This window comes from Limulus polyphemus, unplaced genomic scaffold (assembly GCF_000517525.1).
Source record: "Limulus polyphemus unplaced genomic scaffold, Limulus_polyphemus-2.1.2 Scaffold1345, whole genome shotgun sequence".
NCBI classification, from domain to species: domain Eukaryota; kingdom Metazoa; phylum Arthropoda; class Merostomata; order Xiphosura; family Limulidae; genus Limulus; species Limulus polyphemus.
Genome location: NW_013666955.1, coordinates 143,769 through 161,758, shown reverse-complemented (window position 1 = coordinate 161,758; position 17,990 = coordinate 143,769). Strand labels below are relative to the sequence as shown.

The 17,990-nt window shown below is 35.2% G+C and overlaps 1 protein-coding gene across 1 annotated transcript in view; it reads right to left on the bottom strand.

Annotated features, from left to right (window-relative positions):
• The window catches only part of LOC106463192 (phosphoinositide 3-kinase adapter protein 1-like), a 49,894-nt gene extending 45,231 nt beyond the window's left edge, over positions 1–4,663 (bottom strand). Inside the window, exon 1 of the mRNA XM_013923189.2 lies at positions 4,250–4,663. Coding sequence (XP_013778643.1) covers positions 4,250–4,304 — 55 coding nt within the window. The 5' untranslated portion in view covers positions 4,305–4,663. The remainder of the gene's footprint in view (positions 1–4,249) is intronic.
• Between the last annotated feature and the right edge of the window lie 13,327 nt (positions 4,664–17,990).

The following is a 17,990-nucleotide window of genomic DNA, read 5'->3' as shown; positions in this document are numbered from 1 at the left end:
TCAGCCCCCTGCCGTCCTCTCAAAGTGCACTGTCCCCCTGAATTTAAAAAACGCCCAATTGGGGGCGGTACCGCCCAGGTTGGGAAGCACTTATTTAGTGTATTAGAACGATAGTTTCTCAACACCCTTTTCAACAGTCCGAGTACATCATCGGCATGTCTTCATATGGAATAGCATGAATACCCGTTTCGTTTTCCAGCTGATTGAGGTACTCGACAATTGAACGGAAGTATGACTGAAAGTTTATCATGGTAAATGTATACCTTCTGGTCTCGTTTCCAGAAAGAGATCCTTCTTGATCACGTTGTGTACTGTTGCCTGGGGAACGTGGATAGCTTTTCCCACTGATCTTTGTGATAGTGAATTCTCATTTGTTACAACTTGTGTCTTTTTGCTTACCACAGCTGGAGTAAGACTTTTTGCAGGTCTCTTTATGTATGGTTATGGGGCCCCAAGATGATCCATATTCCTTTATTTTCTAATGTCATTAAGTACGAGGTATATACTTATCTTGGAAACTGTAAATCCCCGATCTGAAGACAGCATTATGACCTGAGTATATGAATATTTTGCGCCTGAAAGGGCTGTTACATATCCTTTCCAAAAAGTGGCATCACACTACCCACGAAACACAAAAAAATGCCAAAAATGTTGTTCCAATACATTTCCATCGCAACTTTATATGTGCTGTGGTTATCACGTGACTGGCTGATTTGCATATTGATAGTCGTTTTAATATTATGCACTCAACCCTCTATAAACAAAAGTTTAAAAGCACAAGATAGTAAGGTATATAAAAACCATAACAAGTATAAATGAAGTTTAGATTTTTTCTAGGTTTACTAAACCATTGTTTTGATACACGTGGTGGGCAGAGTATAGATAGCCCATTATGTAGCTTTGTGTTTAATTTCAAACAAACAAACAAAAAAAAAGAAATTTGTTGTTACTAACGTTTGGACTTGCTGTAGACTTACAGCGGTAAAAATAATAAACTTTTAATTACAAAATTCAGATCACTGATTTCTAATTATTATTCGTTTTTTTTTAATAATCAAAATAACAGAAAAAAAAACACTTTTTAATTGTAACTATTTCTACTCTAGTCTCACAGGAAACTGAGAACCGATTTTGTCTTCACTAGGATATCTAGAAGCATAAGTTACACTTCTTTTATACTTACCTTATATAAATGGAAACAAGTATGGAAAAATGGGTGACACTGTGCTGCAGGAGAAATATTAGTTTCGCATACGCATAGAAGCTTAACAGATTTAGAATTACAATAAGCTAAACCATAATGAAAGTATACAAATATGTAACTGCATATATTACTATCTTTTGTGTGAGCCCTCCAAGCTCGTTAGAACAGGATACTTGCTCAACATGCTGACATAGAAACTGTTGATGAAAGTTTAATGGACGTTACTTCAATTACCCTCTAGTAAGTAAAATAATTCCAAAATTTCGACTGCATACCCACTCAAACACCTCAACAGCAAACCACGCGTGGTGCTTACGTATGCCCGATTCGATTTTATTGCTCATCAGGATCTCTACCAGGATGCCCTCAAATTGAAATTATTTTAGGCAGGACTAGGGTAAATTAATTTATAAGACCTTGGGCGTGGTCAAATAAATAATTCGAAAGAGTTTGCCCTCCTGTGCCAAAAACTGTAATTAGATCTCAAATCGGTCAAGAGATGTAGCTATGAGCTAAACGTTTGTACTTGAAAAACTATGCTATGCTGCGGCTAAGAACGGAACAATTATACAAAGTATTTTGGGTAAGGATGTTCATGTGTATAAGAGAAACGTGTATAACAATATTTTGAAACAATACCTCAGTTTTGAGATCCGTTTTGTTCTCGAATTACTAGAGCGTAATCTAAGTCTTCCAGTGTTCCTCTATTCAATGGTCCGAATTTTATATGACTTGACTTTTACGCTATTCCTGTTTACATGTTTTATTTTGTGCAGCTGGGGTGTTTAGGTCTTCCAGTATTTTCTATTCAGTGGTAAATGGTCGCATTCTGTATGATTCTTAGTTTTTGAGTTATTCCTTCAGTAACTTCCTTTGAGAGGTGGACAGTCTTCCAATGGTTCAATGCTCAATGGTTCACGTCCGCGTTCTACATGACCCTTATGTTTTTAAGTTATTTGTGTTTACATTTTTCTTTAAATTGAGGGTTTTAGAGGAGTGTGGATGGGTGCATTTTAGGTCTTCTAGTGGCACTCTACCCAGTGGTGTCATTCCATATTCTGCATGGCTCTTAGTTTTCGGGTTAGTCATACTTAGAATTTGATTTTTATTTTGTGATTTTTCTGTGAACAGATACAAATGAGTGTATTGTTGGTCATCCAGTAATCCTATATTCAATGGTGCACATCCACATTCTATATGATCTTTGGTTCTCAAATATTTCTGTTCCGCAAACAAAATCTTTTTGCATACATTACGAGTTGTTTATACTACCCCCCCCCCCACTCCCAGTGGCTCATCGATAAGTCTGAGGGCTCATATTGCTAAAACTGAGTTTCGATACCAGTTGTGGGAGCAGCACAGATAGCCCATTGTGTAACTTTACGATTAACGACAAACAGAAGCTTATCAAATTATTCCATCCCAACAATATACCTCCCTCTCTGACGGTCGCGTCTCCATAATAGTCACAGTCAACGAATACTGACTATCAATCACTGCAAAGCTATTGAGTAAATGGACCGTTTCAACCTTTTAACTTATGAAAATGAACATTCCCTACGTCAATGACTTTATCAACCTACAGTAACATCCGACATAGTAAGAAAATATATAGTGAAACAAAAACAAACTCATGTTCGTAGACCAGAACTGTCAAAGTTTTCTTTCTCTTCTGTAATTTCAAGCAGAATATCTTCACTTCTAGTGATTGAAATAATTTATTGGAGCTTAAAATTCGTAATATAAGTAGGATATTTTCGCTGTGAAGTGTGAAGCATTTCCTTATAAAACACATGTACATTCATCTCGTCAGTTCCGTTTTTTGAATCATCTTGCATTGCATTTTACATGAGTAATATCCCGTAATGAATCACCCAGCATCCATAATCAGTACCAAATCACCTTATTTAACTGGTTATGGTTACGAGCCAGAGGGGTCTGTTAGCACCAGTCAAAGCACAGACACACCTCCAAAATATAAAGTCCTATCGTAGCACGTTTGTAAGTGCGCAATTCAGGTTACTTGGTAGTAACTGTTGTTGTTGTACTTTAGCTTTTTTCTTCTTATGTTTTCTATGTTTTCAACCATAAATACATATTTGTGTGCTAGCCAAGTTGGACGACACTCACATGCACACAAATAATACAGGACACAGCACATGACACTTACATACACACATATAATACAGGGCACAGCGCATGACACATATAATACAGGACACAGTACATGACACTCGCATGCAAACATACAATATAGGATACAGCACATGACGCTCCCATGCACACATATAATACAGGACACAGCACATATAACACTCAAATACACACATATAATATAGGACACAGTGCATGACACTCGCATGCACACATATAATACAAGACACAGCACATATAACACTCACATGCACATAAATAATACAGGACAGTACATGACACTCGCATGCAAACATACAATACAGGATACAGCACATGACACTCAAATGCACACATATAATACAGGAAACAGTACATGTCACATACATACAGGACAGCACATGACAGTCACATATAATACAGGAAACAGTACATGTCACATACATACAGGAAACAGTACATGACAGTCACATATAATAGAAAAACGTGTGCACGGTGCTCATTATACAGGTAAATAACACAGGAAATATGGTATGAAAGCATACAAGTTGGTTTTTATTGCTAGCGGTTTTTTAGTGCATTATATATAAACTTCTTTTTCTAGTCTAATACATCTGAGAAAAGGATAGAAAATAATAACCGATAACACTTTGGAGCTCAAACACAGCATAAACGTTGATGCAGGAGATCTCATTTTTCCTATGTATATATACTGAGAGAAAGATGGAAAACTGTTACATAGTCACTAATGTTCGTGCACATTTGAAAATAGTTAATAAGACTTGTTTAATTTGCTAAAAAACTTTTACATAAGAATCTAAGTGTGTTGTTGAAAAACAAAAATTAATCTGGTGGGTGAATCGTCCTTTTAGTGGGTCAGTAGGTCCTGTACACAAAATAGAAACTACTTACGTTTTTTCCTTGGAGTTTTTTTATTCGACCATGCATACCGTTGTACATCTCTCATGATGACTCCGTTTTCAACGCTCTACTCTATATCGTCCAAACAAATACAAATTTAGGCCTAGAAGAAACAGCACGTTATCAAGTTAAAACTATGGTCGGCGTCGCCAAACTGTTGGACCTGTTATCCATCCGAAGGAAATGTCAAGGAGTTCACAAAAACAGGGATGACAAGACCCAAGACCATGCCACCAGTAAGACTGATGTTCTAGAACTGAATAGGAGTGTCTCGTTTTAGCAGTATAGGATAAGCTATGAAATGTCTGACGCGTTGAGCTACCAGTAGAGTGATTCACAGAGAAATGATTCGCTGCATGGTGGCGCTGGCAACAAACGCGTGCACGTTTGACACAGCAGAGTGAGTGAGCGTACTCATTATGACATTTACTATACTAGCTTATCCTTGAATGACACTTAAGCACGCCCACTAACACTGGCGTCACCACAAGGATATTCTCTCTCTTGGAAGTTGTGTATTACAAAGTGTGAGAGGCTTCCTTTCGTTTCAAGTCTTAGCTAAGGGGAGTGGTTACTTCCTTCTTAACATTCTAACGTCCATCTTAAACTACGTCACCCTCTCATACACATCTGTCTTGGCCACGCATATTTGTGTCGTGTAATTAATATGTTTCCCTGTCAGTCTGGACGTGCAGCAAGACAGCAATCATCTTTTAACTCTGATATTAATTACTTGATTTCTTTTTTTTTAACAATTTAAAAACAGCCTGTAGAGAGACTTTAAACAGCTGTGGCCATTTGTATAACCTGATTAATCTACAGACATTTCTTTGAGCATACGTGTAATGTTAAAAATTAATTATTTCTGGTGAATATGATGAAGCTAATGAACTTTTAATACATTCATTAGTTTGTGCAATAAAAAGTTTAAATAGTTCTGTGTTACTCTAATAGCTCCATTTTTATCAGTTTTCAGCATTAATTTGATAACTATGCCATATTAGTTAACTTTAGTCGGTTTTTATCGTCTTCTTTTACTGTTTTTGAAAAATCGATAGGAATCACATCAGTTCGTTTCTTGAGTTGCATGCATCACGATTGGTCTATGCTTGCCCCCCCCCAGTTGCTCAGTGGTAATTCTGAAGGCTTATAATGCTAAAAACTGGGTTTCGATACCCGTGGCGGGCACTGCACAGGGAGCCCATTGTGTAGCTTTGTGCTTAAGAACATCCAAAGAAAACAAAATAATTATCTATAATTGTAAAATAATACTTTAAACTGATTAAGTACAATAAAATCCCCACCCCCAGTAGGACAGCAGTAACCCTACGGACTTATAACACTAAAATCCGGGGTTCTATTCCCCGCGGTGGATAAATCAGATGCGGCTATGCTGTTAAACAAACAGACATTCTTTTCTACCTGGTAATTTTCTTCGCCTTTTTTCAAACATTAACAACTATGGATGAAAAACAAACACTTACCTTTTCGTCGTACCTTATGCACCAATACTAAATCAAGAAGATATAGCCAAGATTCAACATTGAGAAAAAACATTTTTTGTGGGATCGGCTTGCCACGTTTTACTTTTCTTTTAATAACTGTTGGTACAAACATAAGGGCAGAGTAGCTCAACCCGTATGTACTCAACGGACGGAAAAGGTTAAAAGCAGGTGTGTGTGTTTAATGCAGGCACAAAACATGTGCATAACAGTAGGCATTATTTACTACCTGACCAGTAGAAGCTTTCGCACATTTGTGGATCACTTGTGCTAGAGGTCGCTGTATCTGCATGTTTTTAAAAGCTGCGCTGAATTACGTATTATTTCTCTATAGAGTATAGACCCGTTCGCATGCAATATTAAAGCACCTGGTCGGTTGCATTCCTGCACTACTTGTGGAAAGTAAGCCCTCTATTTCTTCAAGTTAGTGTTACACAATGGGCTATCTGTGCTCTGCATACCGCTGTGCCACTGGGGGGGCTCAAGTTAGTGAAAATTGGTATCAATGTAATTTTGCATAAAGGTGAAGATCAAATTTCGTAGAAAACAGGTATTTACTAAAATTAATTTATGCGCAATTCTCCCGTTTTTTGGGTTTTTTTTTTTCTAATTTGTGGTCACTAAGTAGAAGCCATCTCTGATTAGAGGAGATTGTGTAGGAGGAATGAAAAATATAAGAGTGTGATATTCAGGCATACTGATATCTGCTAGGTAGTTTAGAAAAACCGCTTGAACGTATATTCCAGAAATGTACTACAGAAAATAATTTCAAACATGGACAGCGAATAAAACAAAATTGAACAAATAAAACAATATTTTCATTTAAAAATACGTATGTATGAGTCTTTACTACTGGCCGGTATCTATATTCCATATACTGGCTGCTGGAGTGAAGAAATAGTTTCCAAACACATCCGCATACGTCAAGGACAGAAAGGATTGTGATAGCCGCACTTTCAGATCAAAACGGTCAAAATAAGGGATCCCATAATCCAAAGCTACGTGTCCCCCGGTGGGACAGCGGTAAGTCTATGGACTTACAACGCTAAAATCCGGAGTTCGATTCTCCGCGGTGGACACAGCAAATAGCCATTTATGGCTTTGCTTTAAAACAAATAAACTCAAATAAAAAAACAACAACTGATATTAACCTGTATAATTTTCAGTGTTACCCCTTGAAATTGGGTCCCCCCTCCTCATGGAGTGGTGGACACAGACAGAAGGCCAAAGTGTTACAAGTTCCTAGTCCTTGCCATATGTAATCCTTACCTAAGTAAAAGAAAATGCGCAGTATGACCTTTCGACATCCGTTTAAAGAGAATGTCACGAATGTACCTGACTTCATAGTTATTTCATACCAGTTATAAAAGGTTTAAATTACTAGCTATCTCAGCTACGAGAGGAGTAGTGGAAAAACTGAGCTGAGGAGTTCAACTTCAAAAACTACAAACATTACGTGCTCTGAGACCACCTGTGTTCATGATGAAAACTGTTTGTATAAAATTGTGTTCTAACCAATCGTCTATTATTTTATTTTGTATGGAATGAATATATAATATATGTCCGCTTGAGAACTACATTAATCATTATTTACTAATTCCCTAATACTGCTAAACTGCGTTTTTTTATCAACATCATTAAATATTCAGATCGTTTTGTTATCTATTCAAATAAATTTGCATCTTAAATTTCATCGTACATGTGTTTTCATTGAGTTATTTTCGAGTGTTTACAAATAAAATGATTTTTGAGATGCATATAGGAAGGATAACTGAATACAACAGAATTTTGGAGGTCAATATACGTGGTATAACAAATGTGTCTTATGTTGCCTGCACGTATGGACGAGTTTGAGAACCATCATGAACCAACCAGCCAAGCGGTATGAAGTATTAACCGGAAATAATTCACGAACTTCAAGCGATAAGTTTATTTTTATAACAACATTTGAGCTTTACTGAAGTATAGAGCAAAGTAGCATACTCCTTTTTTACTTTTAGTTCTACTAAAATGATGAGTTAAGTGATAATACTTAATTTAAATTCTGTCATTTCTAATTAGCTATGTTTTAAAGTTAAATATCAGTATAAAATGAAAAGTTGGACTGAAGAGGATGGACGGATAGGTGAAAATATTGAAACTCATTGTTTGTAATTAAGCACAAAGCTATACAATGCCCACCACGGGTATCGAAACCCGGCTTCTAGCGTTGTAAGTCCGCAGACATACCGCTGTGCCACTGGGGGGCGATATTAAAACTCGTATTCGTATAAGTTTGTTGTTCCGTAATAGTGGATCGTAACTTCATTTTATTACGTATTTACCTTCTATTTCAATATTAGCATCTTCTTTTCCATTGCTGAAAGCTGTTGGCATGTCAAGGTATGGTAAAGAATAAATTACGAATACAAAAAAATCAGTTATTAAATTCTGAATGCTAAACTAACCGTGTCCTAACATGGACCGATCGCTTCACTAACATCAGGAAATCAGCAAACCAACGTCTTTTGTTGTTAAAGAAAAACGTGGGATTCATATCGGCTGCGCACCTGATACCATTATTACAATTTACAAAACTTTTATCAGACCACTAATAGAATATGGATGCATGATCACATGTAATATGCCTAATAACCTAACCAGGAAACTCAAAGCTCTGCAATATAATGCCGTTCGATTAGCCTTACGTCTCCCCAAACATACCCCACCCATATATCTTGATTCTCTAAAGATTCTGCCTAGTCTTCAACACCGTATCCAAAAATTAGCCAAAAAATATTATCAGATTGCTAGTACACGAAGCACTTTGACAAAGCAATTCCCAATATTAGCAGCAACACCCGAAACATGGCGCACCCACCAGTCTCCTTATTACACTTGTAACAGTTAACACGTAGTGCGCTAATCATATATGTCTGTCTTCTTTCTCTCGTTTCAGGTACATAGTTCAGGCACTAACTGGATAGAATATACAGTGTCCGGGTAGTGGAAGTGAGTTTTTCTCGGGGTACTCGCATTTTCCTGTCACATCAAAATTCTGGATATTGGATCTATAGAACCCTACTTGTTGGTTCTGTGCTACTCCCAATCACGTGCCGCTTTTGGTTCCTTCTGCTTTTTGCTTGCTCGACACACACATCGCGACGAGTTCTCTAAACTTGTATCAAGTTGCGTTTTTTTTTCTCTCACGCAGTCATTCCAAATTCTCTATATCACGAGTGGGGGAGAAGAGAGACGTTTTTTTGAACACCCCCGGTTGCGTTTAACCCTAAACTTTCGGTTTGGGGTTAGACGTTTTAAATCGAATTACTATCATGATTTTTGAGTTTTTGTTTTTTTTAGACAGATGCTTTATGATTGACCGCCCTCTCGAGTCCAGCGCGTCTACACAGCTGACAGTCTTTCTCTTCCGCTTCTAAGTTAACTGACCACCTGTGTATAACACAATCTCTCGTTTGTAGAAGAGAGACATTTTTTCTGGTCAAGTATATGTAGATAACTGTATTTACAAAAGAACATCATAAATTCAAGTCAAGACTTTTTTTCAGACTTACATGTCGACTGTTTTATGTCTGATATTCAACTGATACCATACATGAATTTGTTTTACTCTCCATTTATGATACCACAAGAAAAGGTCATTTTTCATCACAGAATATACACTTACTGAAAAATAAGAACAACTCCTAATGCGATATAGAATAAACTATTAGATATCACATAACATAAACAAATAAAAAGTGCACACACGTGTTCTTAATGAGTAACTCTCATGTATTTTTTCTTTTTTTATGCAAGCGATAGTATTTCTATGTGGGCTGTAATATTAATGACCAATCGCCACCTTATTTCTTAGGAGTATGCCACATATATCTTAAATAAGGGTTAAAGCTATCCAACTTAATTCTGTTCAGTTGTTGTCGAGCGGTTTGCTGATATAAATAGCATCTCAACCACTGCTATTTCTGCTGTGGTGAAAGGCCTCGTCGGAACTGGATACAACAGATATAATGTGGTTTACTTTCACTTTGAAGTTCTTATAAATTAATGCACCCCAGTGGCACAGCGGTATGTCTGCGGACTTACAACGCTAGAATCCGGGTTTCGATACCCGTGGTGGGCAGAGCACAGATAGCCCTTGTGTAGCTTTGTGCATAATTAAAAACAAACAAAACAAACTTATAAATTAATATACTGATCAGACCTCACGCTTGATGCTGCATGATCTTGTGTCCCCGCTCATTATCAATATAATAACTTTTCTCTATCCCAAGTGATCTTGTGTCCCTGTCCACAGGCAACACAGTTGCTTTTCTCCATACGAAATGATATTGTGCCTCTATTCATTGTTAATACAATAACTCTTCTCTATTCTAAATGATATTGTATACGTCCATTGCCAGCACAATATATATTCTCTACCAGGCCAGAACATTCTACTCTATCTCCATTACTGAAAACATCTTTTTGCTTGTCTTGGTTATTGTATCTATTAAAAAGTGGTCGTTGACGCTTAACAAGTGAGTCAACATGTACTTCGTCACAGACTTAGTGAACGTGGCAACATCTCAGTTGACGAAATACGTGTAAATCAATACGTATTTCTTATCATGGGGTCAACAAACACTTAACAAGTGAGTCAACATGTACTTCGTCACAGACTTAGTGAACGTGGCAACATCTCAGTTGACGAAATACGTGTAAATCAATACGTATTTCTTATCATGAGTCAACAAACAAAATTCGATGACGAGGAACCCACTTTGAGACTAATAATGGCTGGAGACGGCTTAAATGGGTAATGAAGAAAAACTTTAATATAAACTTAACATGACAGCAAATGTACAACGTTTCGACAAGGTTTTGTCATCATCAGGTACTGTTAAGCTTATATTAAAGTTTTTCTTCATTACCCATTTAAACCGTCTCCAGCCATTATTAAACACTTAACAAGTGAGTCAACATGTACTTCGTCACAGACTTAGTGAACGTGGCAACATCTCAGTTGACGAAATACGTGTAAATCAATACGTATTTCTTATCATGAGTCAACAAACACTTAACAAGTGAGTCAACGTGTACTTCGTCACATACTTAGTGAACGTGGCAACATCTCAGTTGATGAAATACGTGTAAATCAATACGTATTTCTTATCATAGTCAACAAACACTTAACCTTAACAAGTGAGTCAACATGTACTTCGTCACAGACTTAGTGAACGTGGCAACATCTCAGTTGACGAAATACGTGTAAATCAATACGTATTTCTTATCATGTGTTTGTTGACCCATGATAACAAGCACGTATTGATTTACACGTATTTCGTCAATTGAGGGGTAGATACTGACACGTACATTACGTCTACGAAGAAGTACATACTGACTCACTTGTTAGGTTTACTTGTTACGCTTTCCATTAGTTAACCCACCTTATATTTATAACTGGCGAATTATTTTTGTGCTGACTCATGCATTATTTCTACCAAGAAGTGGTTAGTGAATTTAAGTATTTCACTTAAATCTAGTAACATGTACGACCTCTTCTACCTCAGGATTTTAATGCCAAATCATCTTGTTTACAGATCATCTGATAACCCGCGATCTTCTAGTATTGAGTTACCTAGTGAACAAAGTAATCTAAACGACTCTAAACACCTTATAACACCTACGGAACACACACACTCTTGTCGCCTAATTTAACCATTAGTTACACACAATATGGGAAGTCACCAAAAATCATTTGTGGAGTTAGAAAGTTGTAAGGTTTGCGTTTAAACTCGAAAATATTTCTTTTTCAAAATTTTAAAGGGAAGTGAACCCCGTTTTCCTATGAAATTTATCGTTACGTGTAAATTAAATAAAATGATTTTCAACCTATGCTTCTGGTTGTTTTGTTTCATCTGTCATCTAGTGGCGATCTGTTGAAGTTTTAGTTTATTTTCTAGTTTTTCAGTTGAAATTTTGAATGATACAGTAACTATATACTCTGCTTCTCTAATCAAGTTAACGAGAGGATGTTAACAGTGCCCACGTGTTTGGTAAGCTTTGCGGATGCGTGATTGAGTGTCAGTTTTAAAACCTGAGTGGAAAACAACGTGACATATCTAAACATTAGGAGCGTGAAATCAGCATCAGAAGTGAGAGGTCGGTTTGAACAAGTACCCTCCGTGTATAGGTACGAAAAGGTTTAGAATATACCTTTTGATAAATAATGAACAGCAAAACAGAACGAAGAACCTTCTTAAGATTCCGCTCTAGAGAGAAGAACGAGCTGACTGCAATGAAACATACAAATAACATATACAGACGACTCCATGTCACCAAACAAAATTAATGACATTACATTTGTTAAGCCTGTCACCCCTATGATTGCATGTACAATGAGCCCTCCAAAAATTAATTCCAGGCTGTTCGCCACACGTACTTGTTGCTTCATTGCAACAGCTAAATATATCGTTAAGTTTCGTTTTCCTAACCCGTTTTTTTATTTCGGGGGAAGATAACTTTTGCTTCTTGCAGTTTAGGAATATATATAATTTAATATAGATTGGAGCGTGCGTTTAGTAAGCCTTTCAAATTTTTGTTTCATATTAATTGGATAAGTAATTTCTTAATTACGGAGTAAAAACAATGGCCGAGGCCCTCATCAATGTTGCAATTTGTTTGCTAGCTACTGGTCGCATGACGTGATGATGAAGAAAGTTTGTAGGAGTAAGTCTAGAAAATTCTAGAATTTAACGTCAAATTTTCTTGTAAATTCAAGGTAGATTATAAATACGAGGTTCAGAGAAATATCGAGAGTACAGTAAAGTTATATGGAGCTGGTAGAGCGAATTATTTAGTGTCTTAGTTTAAGTCGTGAAGTGGTACAAGTAACTTTATTTTTTATGTTAGAATGGTGCAGTTAGTGTCATTTGTAAGCGTATAAAGTGTATACAATTGTACACAATGAAGACAATTTGTAAAAACTTTAAGAAAGAAATAAAATAATTTGTTATAGTTTACATGGACTGGACTTTGAATAATTTTTACCAGATAATTTAAAAGAATCCGCCAATGAAAGAACAGTGTTATAACAATTATAACATAAAGGTGGTCCACGATACGATTTGATTTATACAATACTTAAAGATTAATTTAACTTTTCGTATACAAGTATACACTCTCACACACGTATGTATATATATATATATATATACACAGAATTAAATGCATTATTTGTTGTCTTCTCTATTTTCTACGTGTGCAGTCATCTAAATCTGTCGCTCTGAATGTTTCATCCGTTATCTACCTTATTTTTGATCTAATCCAGTGTTTCTCATACTTTTTTTAGATCGCAGACTCCTTCACTTACCTGTCCCCCTCCCTTCAATTGTTTTTTATTTTGTTGTGGTCGGATATGCTAGTGCTGAATGTAAAGTTTTCAGTATAGTCGTGTTATTCATTGTAGTAACTACTTTTAGTGGTAACTTTTTCCTGAATCTTCTCGATGATTTCCAGGATAAGTTCCGCCCTCTGGGGGCGAGAACCCAAATTTGCAAGCCATTGATCTAACATTTTAAGACAAGTGTCAATGACAGGTCCTTATTCATAATGGTAAAACAGCAGTCTCATGGTACCACGAAAGTTTACAGAATGCGATTCCACACAGCCCCTCTCTGGGTTCTCAGGTTAAGTTCTAGCTATCATGTTTAGATATTTTGGTAAATGGCACAGGTATCCAAAATTATTCAATAGATTAACATTATTAAACATTCAGTTGTGTAGAAAACGATGACAATACATTTTAATAACAAAAATAGACATTTCTAATTAATTTTAGCCTTCTTCTAGGTAAATATGCGACGAATAGAGAACAGTAGAAAATAATTTCTAGTTAACACAATTTGTATTGACAGTTACAATAAATACAGCTTTTCCGGCTTAAATTTGAACACAGACAGTCACAATGTTCTTCTAGTTCACAAAGACTTACTGACAGTTTCTAAGTTATTTTAGTTTACAGTTCCTTATTGACAGTATCTATGTTACTCCAGTTTACAGATGTTTACATTGACAGTATCTATGTTACTCCAGTTTACAGATGTTTACATTGACAGTTACTTTATTACTTTAGTTTGTAGTTTTAGTCTGACAGGTACTATATTGCTACATTTTACAGAATTTTCACAGACAGTTTAAATGTTACTCTAGTTTACAGATGTTTACACTGACAGTTACTATATTGTTACAATTTACATAATTTTTGTAGACATTTACTAAATTATTGTTTTACAGACGTCTACACTGACAGTTACTATGTTACTCTTGTTCACAGATGTTTACATTGAGAGTTACTTTATTATTTTAGTTTACAGTTCCTTATTGACAGTTTCTATGTTACTCCAGTTTACAGATGCTTACATTGACAGTTACTTTATTATTTTAGTTTCCAGTTTTAGTCTGACAAGAACTATATTGCTACATTTTACGGATTTTTCACAGACAATTTCTAGTTTACAGATTACACCGATAGTTAATCTTGTTCTACTTTTCAGTTTACATTGACAGTTACTATTTTGTTCTAGTTTACAGTTTTACACTGACAATTACTATATTGTTTTAGTTTAGAGTTTTACAATGATGGTTACTTTTAGAACGTTCAAGTTTACAGATTACACTGATAGTTAGTCTTGTTCTAGTTTACAGTTTTACACTGACAGTTACTATTTTGTTATAGTTGACAATTTTACACTGACAGTTACTATTTTGTTATAGTTTACACTTTTACACTGACAGTTACTATTTTGTTATAGTTTACACTTTTACACTGACAGTTACTATTTTGTTATAATTTACAGGGTACACTGAAAGTTATTATTTTGTTATAGTTTACAATTTTACACTGACAGTTACTATTTTGTTATAGTTTACAATTTTACACTGACAGTTACTATTTTGTTATAATTTACAGTGTACACTGAAAGTTGCTCTTGTTCTAGTTTACAGATTACACCGATAGCTACTCTTGTTCTAGTTTACAGTTTTGCACTGATAGTTATTACTTTTTTCTAGTTTACAGCGTGCACTGACAGTTACTCTTATTCTAGTTTACAGATTACACCGATAGTTAATCTTGTTCTTCTTTTCAGTTTACATTGACAGTTACTATTTTGTTATAGTTTACAGTTTTACATTCAGAGTTGCCAACTTGCTTTACATATAAGTAACCTATCATAGACTACAATATTTAGTAAATTTGAAAAATAAAAGTACATTCGTTTCAATATGTTAATTTTTCTATATAAGATATGAGAAACAATATGATATTACCGTAAAATCGGCATATGTAACGTGTTATGTCAAGGATATTAGAAAAAAATGTAAGAATATATAAAATGAAGAACTGTATATATATAGGTAAATTTAAAAGTGAAGATTTTATTGAATATAAAAAACAATCCTCAGATTGTCGTGAAGAATGTTAAAGACAAAAAATTGATTACTCTTAATATTTAAACGAAATATCTGTCAACAAATATAGCTTTTTTTAGAACTTAATTGCCTTTAAGAACTGGTAAGTCTGTTACAAGTGTATTATTTTTCCTGAAAATTAAATGTTCTAAACGAATTTCCAAAATCTTCATTTTTTAATATAATTATATCATGATTGGTTAGGTTTCTAAGGATGACTAAGAAGATAATTTGCTTGATAGTTTTCTTAACTTTGAGAATTTACCATTAATTTTTACATAGTTAAATTTACCATTCATTTTTACATAATTCATCGGTTCTAGCTTCTCTGTCCAAACTGAAGCTACATCTGGTTACTTTATCAACCGGATCACATTGTTTTGCATCTACTGTGTATATTTAACCTGGGTTCAAAGGCGAGAGAACAAGGGGTGCGGTAGAACCCCTGGCTTAAAGTATGGGGATCGTTACGCACCTGCTGGTAGTGTCAGCAAAAGAATATTGAGTTACAGTGTACATCGACGTTTGTCGATAGTTCTTGCAAAGCTATACGAGTGCGAATGATTTTCTTAAAGGCTTAACTTCTGTACGTTTTGCTAGTCTTACAGCGCCGTTATATGATATTCATTAGTAGTTTATTGTAAGAAAGTATGGGGTCGGCCACTTAATAAATAAAAAACAAACTGTGTTCCTGGTATTGAAATATAAGAATAAGAAGAAAAAACTGTAGTGTTGGGTAGTCTGATATGTTTGATTTCAACGTTTCAAATGACATAGCTAAAGTGATTTTTTACTTAAATACATAAACACGTGTTGATGCTGGCTTCACGTTATTTAAGTAACAACAGCCGAATGCGTTGTTTCTAGGGGTTACAGTTTGTTGGATATTTACAGACTCTCTATAAAAATTGTTGCAGAATCATTGTTTGGACTAGAAAATGTTTCAACACTAGCGGATATTCTTAAGCAGTCATACTTAAACATAATTTCCTACTCCGTAGCTTTTCTTATATGTGAATTACAAATAACTAATTCTTCCCATATTTCTATCGATAATATTCTTCACAGTATTAGTTTCTTACGTCATCTGTTTGACAAAAGATCGTTTGGGCCAATGTAAAGTTAATCTAATTAAAAGTGATTTTACTTCACGTTGTTATAGTTACAACTCTATTATTTTTCTTATTATAATATTTCTTTGCTATAGTTGAGGTATTTGTCCATGAAAAGCGCCGTGTAGAATTGATATTTAAAAAAATTGCTGATTGAAATTTCCTCGCGTTCTTCTGTAGTTTAAGACTATTTCTAAGAAATAAATACAAATTTATACTTGTAAATATTTTACAAAGAAAGTATTAAAATCCTTGGTATCGCCGGTTAGTGTAAGATAAGTGATACAACAGATTTACTTTATCATTGCTTTATGTTGCATCCTGGTGGCTCACTTGTAAATTTGAGGTATTATAAGGCTAAAAATTTGGTTTCGATACCCGCGGTGGGCAGAGACCAAATAGTCCATTTTGTAGCTTTGCACTTAACAACAAACAAGCTAAAGCTTTTCCGTTACTGTATTTTAGATTTATTCAGATATTGTGTTAGTTATTTGAAATCCTAACCTTTGACATGTCGCTATAGGGATTGTGCACAAAGCTGTCTACATTTGTTCATTACGGATTTGCACAACCACAGCCACTTCTACACATATTTAGCTCAGTTTTAGAGGTCGAAGCTTAAAGTAAGAGAACGACAGGTTTATATATATCCATAGGGTAAGTTTACATGTCCAGCCTAACTTTGCAGTTTTACAATAGCCAGGTAGTGTTACATATAAAACCTGACGTAAAACAATTGGCCGAAACTTTGTTAAGTAAAATAAATTTTCTTTCCTGGGCGTATATTAAAAACAAAACTTCTTTTCTTTAGTTGTGTTACATATTTTGTCCTCTTATTAACCGTATTTTGTTTTAATACTTACAAAGATAGCATTCGCATTTATTCTGAAATTTTATACTATGTGAACTTCCAGCTTAGGAATCACGTTTGATGTTTACACGATGTTGTGACATCGAAATGTTGTAAGATAATCTAAACGGATGTATTTATGAGCGTCATTACAGGTGACGTGACACCTTGACGGCAAATTCGTCAAAAGTTTTCAAGCATACATGATGAAAGTATAGCAATAACACACTATGTATCTAAGTTGTTAGATGGGTAAATAAACATTACATTATGTCAGTGAGTTGATTACGTTATATTAAAACTATTTTGAACATGCGAACCAGCAAGCCACGTTACCATCACAAACAATATATATACACGGCGAAACAACATGTATTAGAAGTATATTTTGGCATCGTTTAGTATTTGTAACAGCCCCTCAGATTGGGTATTTGGAACTTAAAAGACAGTGATATCCTTCTAATTAATACTATTGGAAAACAAAGAAATGAGGGTCATTTTGGTGACCAGTACCAACCAGAAAGAGACCTGTAACAAGTCATACCCGCAACCACAAAGGTCAATATCAAAAGCCGTCTACGTACCCAAAACAACAGTATGCGACATAATCAAGAAGGATTTGCGTCTAGAAAAACGACACAAGTCACATGTACACTAGCTTCTGTCACAGATATTTGTTAACCATCGCATATTTCAGTAGCTGGATAATTAAACGGGTATTCATATTATTCTATACGAAGACATTCTGGATTTCTGTGCGATCAGATTGTTAAAATGGGTGCTATGAAACCGTTGCCCTCGTACACTCGATGGCT